Source organism: Anopheles gambiae, chromosome 3 (genome assembly GCF_943734735.2).
Source record: "Anopheles gambiae chromosome 3, idAnoGambNW_F1_1, whole genome shotgun sequence".
Lineage (NCBI taxonomy): Eukaryota > Metazoa > Arthropoda > Insecta > Diptera > Culicidae > Anopheles > Anopheles gambiae.
In genome coordinates, this window is record NC_064602.1 from 67,842,979 (window position 1) to 67,852,482 (window position 9,504).

The 9,504-nt window shown below is 37.2% G+C and overlaps 1 protein-coding gene and 1 non-coding gene across 6 annotated transcripts in view; one reads left to right on the plus strand and one right to left on the minus strand.

Annotated features, from left to right (window-relative positions):
• LOC4397681 (nephrin) overlaps positions 1–4,296 on the plus strand; it is a 264,444-nt gene extending 260,148 nt beyond the window's left edge. For all 5 annotated transcript variants that reach the window (XM_061657212.1, XM_061657211.1, XM_061657214.1 and 2 more), the window contains 4 exons: positions 738–883; positions 950–1,070; positions 1,825–1,919; positions 2,034–4,296. In XM_061657212.1, the coding sequence (XP_061513196.1) occupies positions 738–883; positions 950–1,070; positions 1,825–1,919; positions 2,034–2,585 (914 nt within the window). In that variant the 3' untranslated portion in view covers positions 2,586–4,296. The remainder of the gene's footprint in view (positions 1–737; positions 884–949; positions 1,071–1,824; positions 1,920–2,033) is intronic.
• Positions 4,297–4,399: 103 nt separating this feature from the next.
• On the minus strand, positions 4,400–4,471 carry Trnae-uuc (transfer RNA glutamic acid (anticodon UUC)). The gene has a single exon. It is a non-coding gene; the product is annotated as a tRNA-Glu (tRNA).
• Between the last annotated feature and the right edge of the window lie 5,033 nt (positions 4,472–9,504).

Sequence of the window (9,504 nt, forward strand, 5' to 3'; positions counted from 1 at the left end):
TTTAATTGGCACAACGTTCAATCAATCCATGCCATTTTCCTCCACCAGCTGGGTGCGATAATTCATATCGTGTCGATTACCCGCAAGCTGATAATCCCCGCAATCAAACCACAAATCAGACATCGCTCAGTGCTAATGGGACGGCGCACTGCACGACAAGGCTCGGGGTGATCTTTTTTCCACTCCACTCCGCAACACATTATTCTATCCCGAAAGCATTCGAGGTATCGGCAAAGCCTTGCGACCACAGGTGTCACCGGGAACATCAATCATGATTATAACTTTTCATCGACGATGTCATCAGTGAAAACAATACACACAAATGGCCTCCGGGACGGGCTAATCTGTGCGGCCCCGGAAGAAGCGGACACATTAACCGAGGATTACTGCTGTTGGTGGTTTTTACGTTTTGTTTTGTATGGTCGACACCTCTTTTTTACGGTAATATTCCGCACCGTTCCATCTTATGTATTATCAATCATATCGCAATGCAAATTATGTCCAACAAGACCGGTGTGCTAAGTGTGACGAGTTACCATTAGTGGAATTGATTTATTATTTTTCCCAAGCTGAAAAAAGAAACAAACACACTCTCACTGAGCATTTCGATTCACATTGTTCACGTAAACCCAAGAAGAAGTAGAAAAACAACCGGAAACGAACCACCAGAACCTGTCCAAAAACTTAACACCATTACTAAATACTAATGTATGACTGTTTTCGGTTACACATCGTAGACTCATCCAACCCAAACAGCAAATCGGCAACGATTGAGATGTATGCGCCCAGCTCGTACAACGATACAGTAACGGGCGAGACACTGTCCAGCGTTTCGGAAAAGAGCGACGCGTACTCAAACGACGGTAGTCAGCCTGATTTTATGGTGAGTTACAGCTGTAATCCATAAGCTTTCGATCATTATTTACAATTGCATGTGTTTTTGTTGCAGGATGAAACTAGAAAACGTGCTGTTTCTACGTATCTAATCGATGGAGGAGAGATGCAACCACCGAGGTACCAGCAGGAGGGCAACCTACCTCACTACGCAAGCAATACCGGCACTGAGAACGGTACGTTTTGAAAATTTCATTTAAAAAGCTTTTTCTTTGTGAAAGAAAAATCAACTTTTGACACAAATTTTCCGAAAGCACATTGTACTGTGAACTGTGTGAAATATTTCAATGGTTGGTATGAAATATTTCACGAGCCAGTGGCTCGCAAATGCGTTTGTTTGCAATTCTTTTAACAGCTTTGACGAACTGTTCTTCTACCTCATTTTGCTTTATGATGTTATTTGTTTTATTGTAACGTAATTTTATATAACTATGTACAGGAACGTTTTCTATAACGTGTGCAGTATTATTTTAAAACAATTTTAAATTATTTTTCTTTTTACTTTTCGAAATGTCATTCTTTTCTTAAATGAAATAATAGCAGTGCTTTTCTGGGACTTCATTCCTGGATATCCACCCAACACAATAACCATTTTATTTTATTCTATTGAGTTACATAACGATGTTCATAGTATAAGTAACTAAACTGTTAAAATATCAAACAAAGTGGTTGGTAAATTGTAGTTTTGCTGTTGCAATTGTACTTTAATTTTACATTAATAACACAATATAATACAATGCAACAGAGTTTGGTATACATTTTTCAAAAAAAATCAAAAAAAAGATATCCCCTCTTCAGAAGAGGTCAGAATATTCTTTTCACTTGCTCAAGTTTTAAGTTAACAGCCCAACTTAAATGTTTTCGATGTATTTTGACATGATGAAAACACAAAAAAGTATTAAAAATAACTAAAACTATTTCTGATTCCAGGATATGATCAATCCGGGCCCACCGATCAACTGAAAAACTCAACTATGGACGGCTCCTACTATCACATGAACAACGACCGTTTCTATCCACCGATGGTAAGCAACGCTAATCACGCTTCAACTCTTATGTGCTTTTAAAAAGCTCCATATACAGCAAAAGCTCTTTCAAAAGCAAGGATAAAAGCTGTAATGTTCTTAACTTTATTTCAGGATTATCCGGGCGTCGAGTTTCCCACACCTCCACTACCCATTTTACCTTCCGTTGGACCAACGGAAAGCTCTTCCGAAACATTACGACGGGTAGCGCGAACGATGGTTCCACCGCCAGATGTAACGCACCACACACACCACAGAACTGGCGGCCAACAGCACGATTCCAGTAGTCTTTCCACGACGTTGCCGTTCGGTTCACTCAATGCCAGCATTTCACAAGCCGTCCAATCGACCCCCAAACAACCGCAAGGTATCCTGAAGGATCCAAAACGGAGCAACAGTTCCGCTAGCGGAAGTCACACCTATTCAAGCCTGCCGCTTCAGCAGCAGCAGCAGCTGTACAGTATACACAATCCCTCACCGATCCCGTCGGATCAGTATGTGGCTGGACCGAGCGGGTATGGGTTAATGATGGACCCACAAGGTCACGTTGGCACCAGTGCGGGGAGTAGTTTGCTGATGGGAGCATATGATCCGCCAGCTAGTTCCAGTCTAGCGTCATACAACGTTTCCGTCGGGTACACCGATTCGGACGGACATCTGGTTTAGCGCTGATAGGGTTCGTACGAATCAGAGGGCCAAAATCAATTATTAATGAGTAATATTTTGAGGAATTACACGACACTTAATTGATTAGTGTATAGCTACCCTTTAGTTGTATTTTACAAGGCAAAAATTAATATTTTACGTACGTGGCGTAAATTTAATGATCCTTTAATAATACTTTGTTAGTAAGGTAGATGATTTTTTACTCATGATCGAAGAAATAACATGTGTAGAATACGCCTTGACACATCGTAAAATAGCGATGCACTGTGAAGTGTGAAGCCAAAATCGATTACATTCGAAGATGTCCATGCAAAAGCTCGTATAAATACCATCTATTTTACGGCGAGTATTTTCACGCAATGCATGGGCGTATGTCATCGCACTATACAAGATGACAGAAGATCGCACAAAAATTGATGTGAAATATTGCAGTGACTTTGCTATTTGGCTACTTTTTCACGCTTCATAGCGTGAAATTGTCTCGGTACGACTAAGCGCACGGATACAAAAAATCAAAAACCATATAGTGACATACAGTAATAGTTTTTAAAAACTGTTTCATGATAATTTACGATAACGAAACTTTATTTAAGGGAATGATTTTATTTTTGTTTGCCAATTTTTAAACAAGTTCACAGAAACTACCAAAGTTAATAATGAAATAAGTGGTAAAAATAGACGTTGTCAATTAATCATTCATAAGAACTCAAACCTTAAACTAATAAGAATGAAGTCATATTCTTTATTTACTTCTTTTTCTTCAATTCTAAAAATTCTGATCGACAATAATGAAACATTAAACAATTGAAATTAAATTTCACTCATTATTTTAGAATCGCTTCTTTGGTTTTTTCTTTACAAAGATTACCTCACGCACTTTATTATTGTATCGTTAAGTTTAAACATTTTTTAATTTACCATGAACGTGACAAATTTTGTATTTTGTTGGCAAAGTTACTGTAAATACGTCAAACGATACAAGCATTGATAGCATTTTAAGAACAACTGTTAGCCAAAGAAGTCGATGCCGATGCCGGTAAAGTTAACATGTCAGGAAAACATCGAACCAATAATACTCGATTTTTTTTTTTAAATCTTGAAACATTTTAGCTTTGAAGCAAAAAAAAGTGCGACCCATTGAGCAGGTTCAAGAAAGCCAAATAAACTGCCAATGGTTTCTTGAGAGATGAATACAGAAATTTTTATTACTTACATTTTTTTATAGCAACACAAAACAACATAGAAGTGGGCTGTCTACCACTTTCGATTGATTTTCATACCAATGCAAACCAGCACAAATACATTCTTGGAAAGATTCTTGTGACTGAGGCATGGGCAAATAGTTTACCAGAGTGCTAAACATTTCATTACTTTGTGCAGATGTGCAATAGACCACAGTTAGCCAAAATATCATCACAGGTATTTTCACAGGTACACAAAAAACGCATGCGAACCAACTTACCGAACGTGTACATCCAACGAGTAGATAGAACAAAGTAGTGTAAACAATAATTTTAATATAAACTTTATCATAGATAGTTTCAGCAGACAATGTAAACAAACAACAAATTAAGAAGAATGAGAATAATACGGGAGATAATACAATGAAATGAAGATCAAAGTATTGACACGGGATTGTTCTTCATTTGAGTATTTGTATGACTTTAGAAGAAAAAATAAAGATCAACTGATATGTATCCATTATGAATTATTTTATTTCATTGATTTTATTCATTTCGATGACCATAAAAAAACATTTCGTACAAAATGTATCATTATTACACTGAATGTAAAATGAAACTGCAAAAAAGTTTTTCCCATACCGGGAATCGAACCCGGGCCTTCTGGGTGAAAGCCAGATATCCTAGCCACTAGACCATATGGGAGATGCGTTGTTTGCCAGTTAGATATAAACTTAATAAAATCATGATTAATATAATCATCACATTCCGTCTTTCCACAGGTGACGTATATAGTTAGTTCACTAATTTTTTTCGAAACAACTAATTTTTTTGAGTTAAATTCTGTCTTGAGCCAGTTATGAAAATAATACATGATGTTTTATCATTCACTAAAATAATTATTTCTCAAATGGAAAACCTATTGACTTGTAATTCATATAGAATCATCATTTTACTAGCTGTCTAAGATATAATGTATAATTTATTCAAACAAAAAAGCTCATGTAAATCAATGTGCTCAAATGCACTTAATATAAAAAGCAACCAATATGCTCGTCCTCTAACAATTATTCGTAGATTTCAAACTGTTGTTGAGTCAATTTATCCTAACAGAATGTATTTAACGCAAACGATGGAGAAGCCTGGTCATTCGTTCAAAATGTTCTAGAGACGAATTAAATGACAAGATGGAGAAGCTTGGTTATTTGTACAAATATTTAATAATGTGACAGTATCTTTTGCTGTCCTTTGCAAATTGTTTCAAATATTTCACAGGATTAACTATTTAAAAAATACCAATATAGTCATAACAGTATATTTTAAAAAATGATATAATTTCCATTATAGCGATTTTTTAGAATTGAATAAATAAATTGCTGCCCAGATTGTTAAAAAACAATCAGTTTCAATAAATTCCGAATTAGTAAAAAACTAAAACCCCAAAAATTGCTTGAAAGCAGCTAAACATAATGCACAAATTGCCTTGTAAACAATCATTTTAGTTGCACCAGAACGGTCGCTCGTGGCAAGATTGTAGCTTGAAATTAAAAATAAATTCTCCCTACTCCCCTTTTCCCATCATTCATCCCAACAGCTGATCAATCAGTCCGGGGCATCCTAATGCAGAAAGTAATGCTTCACTCACCATCGAGCAGCAGTAGCGTACACAGCTCCGTCTCTAAGCAACGTCGCAGGTTGTTGCTTTGTATTTGTAAACGCTCACAGCACGATACACACAACTACTAGTCAAATAGACTGCGTGTATAAAAAGAATTCAAGCATTAGCGCGGGTAAATTGCGGCAGCAAACCTGTCAAAAAGTCTAATCAACAAATGTTACATCTTAGTTCGCCACCAAGAACGATAGAGATAGCCGTTGGAAAATGCTGCACAGTGTATACCTGTCTCTGTGCCTGTTGCTTGTATGGGTGTGGTGCTGTGCCGGCTACCCGAAGGCAGCAAACCCGTCGTGAGCTGTTGCGCATGCTGTCCGACCAAACCGCAATCCAGCTGTCGGAAAGTATTTTCAGTGGCTGCGTATGAGCGCACGGCAGGTGATGCGTGCTGGTGGACGTGGGAAGCATTTGTTATGGTTGAATCCTGCAGTAACAGCGACAAATTGTTAGCTAAGACGAGCGTGAGACGAAGGAGAGTAGGCTATGGCTAGCTTCGGGAACTGCTCGAAATGCCCGAACTATGCCATACACGCACACAAACACGCTAAAAACGATTTGTGGTAGTAGTAGTGGCGCTGAAGGAAACAAATTTGAGTTGCTGAATATTTTCCTCTGTTTTTCCCCGTTAATCACAAGGAGAGAAACAAATGGGGACGCATTATTATTGTTTTAATATTTTTTTTTTCGAAAATGAACAATTAAAATAGTTAGAAATAGTTTCAATAGTTTTACTTCTATTTGAAAATTTAACAATCTACATTTCTTAATTTACTACACATATTAACAAACTACTCTAGCCTCGTAGCTTTCAATCCAACCCTGCCCATCAGATACCCGCAATCTGGATACGCGCGTATGTTTGGCTCAGCACTTTTCTCGAGCACTGCAACAGTCGAGATCGAAACAAGGCCACCGAAGGCCACACATTTCCGTTCGTCCTGAGTGCTCCGTTGCAAAGAACAAAAAAACAAACGGGAGCCTTTTGCAAATATCCCGCACGGGGAGCAACGGTACGGAGGTTGGTAGTGTATGTGTTTTTTTCTTTGTTATTGCTATATTCAAGCTCATCGAACGTTAGGTGGATCAATTATTCAAACGCATTCCAGCACTTCCGGGCTCTGTTGAGTTAAACGTGTTAAGTAGTGCAGTTAGCGCCCGTTCGTTGCAACTGACGTACGTGTGTGTTTGTGCGTGCTTTTATACATTTTCCCAAGGCAATAAATTTAGCATAAAGTTGTGACGCGTTGCTTCTTCGATTACAGTGTCAGAACTGCAGAAAACGTGCGTGTGTTTTAATTAGTTCTAGTGAATTATTTGTCAAACTTTCAACTTGTGTATGGCGATATCAACAACGCTTGTAACATAATACAAACTTACTAGTTCCCTTCCAAAAAAACATACAGTTAAATTACAAACATTTCCCCTTTGTGTGTATGCTACATTCCTTTGCGCATAATGCTCCGTTAGAGGGTCCCGTGCTTGTCGATTATTACAGTGCACGCAAGGAATGGGAGCGTTTGTGCGTGAAACTTTTTCGCGCGCATACATAAAATTAGCTCACGAATCGGTCGGTCTCGCTCGATCTTATCCCACGGTTCTCTTCTTTTGTCACTCCTCTGCGGTAAAGTAACAACACGACGAGTATGTGTTCTTGTTGGTTTTGTTTTTTTTTTTCAAGGTGAAAAATGATTGTTGAAAATTTGCTTTCCGCTGTCCACTGTTTTCTGTACCGTCGGTAAAAAAGTCGGGGCGGGGTAGTGATGGTAGTGGAAGTAGTGCAGTGATTCATCAAAATAGAACAAAAACGGATTTCTGCTGCTGCCAAACTGCTTGCCAACGTTCGGTGGGAATGAAAATAAAATCGGTTTCGACAAATATTGAAACGTGGCAAGGTTAATAAAGTTACAAATTTATTTTCGGTGCTTCTCAAATTCAACACATTAATATTCTTGTCTTCGTCAGTCGAAAGTTGCATGAAACAATCTTGTATAAAATTGTTTAAATATTATCAACGAAAATCAAAAATTTCAAATGAAATTAATGAAAAAAGAAAAACAGAGTTAAAACCAATGCATCACAATGCATCCTTTTGTAAGCAATATAAAATAATGTGAATGCATAAACACGTAAAAAAAATTAAACAAGAAGCATTACATTGTCACAAAATAATAATAAAAAATCATTATTTTAAAATTTACACACTATATTTAAAAAAATACAAAAGAATGAAAAATAAAACTCTAGGAAATACATTTCATGGAATTAATAAACTTATCCTTACATTAAGTACAATAGTTTTTGAATAATAAATTTATAGCACACCGGCTCATGCGAAGCTTTCAATTTGCTCGACATCATCCCACCGTATGCCTGATTATTTTGTGTCGGTTAGACACATACGTCTAGTGAAACCCAGTAATAAGACTGGTATGAGCAAGGTTGAGCAATGAGCATGTTGAACAAATTTCGTTATTCAAATCATCAATTTTCTCGTTCATTATTAAAGTATTTATCAAAAATTGATATTTTTTTCCTTTTATTCATTTATACCAGATAGAATTTGTTTTTCTCTTTGATTTTTCAATGTTTGGTTCTGTGATAGATTGTGTATGTACATAATTTTCATTTATTTGTGCCTTATTAACAAGTTTAATTACAATAATTCTTCTTCTTTGGCTCAACAACCGATGTCGGTCAAGGCCTGCCTGTACCCACTTGTGGACTTGGCTTTCAGTGTCTTATTGATACCCCCCCCCCCCCCCCCCCCCAAAATTATTTTATTTAAATTATTTTTTTAAATTATTTTTTTGTGGATTTAAATACCACGACCTAATGACAAACTCGATGGATAGTCAATGTTGTAATTTAGCCGTTAAAGTCATAGATTATAAATTCCATTGTAGTTAGGGCATGCTTATACAGACTACGATTGCTGTAAGAAGAATTGGCTTTTATAATTAGTAATGAGTTAGATCTTTTATTCACTAAACTTTTTTTTATTTGAAAGCAAAGCAACACCATGTCGAGGTCTACCTAAAACATCCTGAACATTGTTAGCATTGATTTTAGTTACCAATATAATGGATTATAATATTTCAAAGAAAATCGACGTTTTCTTAAATATTATCTTAATAGTAACTAGGTGCAATACAATCTTGTATCTTGTATCTTATCTCTTGTAATTTCAAACTAAAAGACAGGTTTTAAAATCTATTTCAATGATCAACTTTTAACAATTACGATTGGATATGGAAATTATGATCTAAGGTTCGAGTCTTTTCTATACATTTTGAAGTTCAAACATTTCTGAGAAACATGTTTACATTCTACTCCATTTTTCAGTTTAAACACTAAGAATAGAAAATTGACATTTAAAACTAAATTAGTAACATCTGAAACATCTTCAAACATTCTATCAACGATGATGGTTTCCTAAAAATCCATGGAAACGTAAAAAATTAGTAGCGGACATCCAAAATGAGTGTGACCTTGTGGGATTCTTTTAGTCAAACTTCGTGTTGCTCGGCAGATTCCGCACGAATCTTCAATACTGACAAGTGATTTGCTCTACCAGTACAGTAAATCTACCGAAGAACACGATCGTTGCCCATTACGCTCCATCTAAATTGCTTGAATTTCACAACCTTCTTTACCAAAAACAAGATTCCACGCAACCTGTACCGTACTTCAAACACACCGTATGATTGAGGAAGAATTTGCGGCCACTCGCTGCTCATTGAAAAAATTAAACGGTTAAATATTTTCAAAAAAGACACACACGTCCCAAGCTCGGGTTCATAACCAACGGACCAAAGAGGCAGAAAAAAACGCATTCGTTCCCACCCCTCGCTTTGTATTACACACGTACTCCCATCCCTGCACCTCCCGAAAGGATCACCCGAGCCGACCGGTCAGCCAGCCAGCAGCGCTCACCCCGGGGACTGACCGTAGCTGGGTGATATTTTTGGTCCGCTGTACTCTCGCCGTACGGAGTGCGCGGGTCGTCCCGAGTTCGCTGGCTCGCGGTGCGCTCGTTCGATCTTAAAATATCGACCCCAAGGAA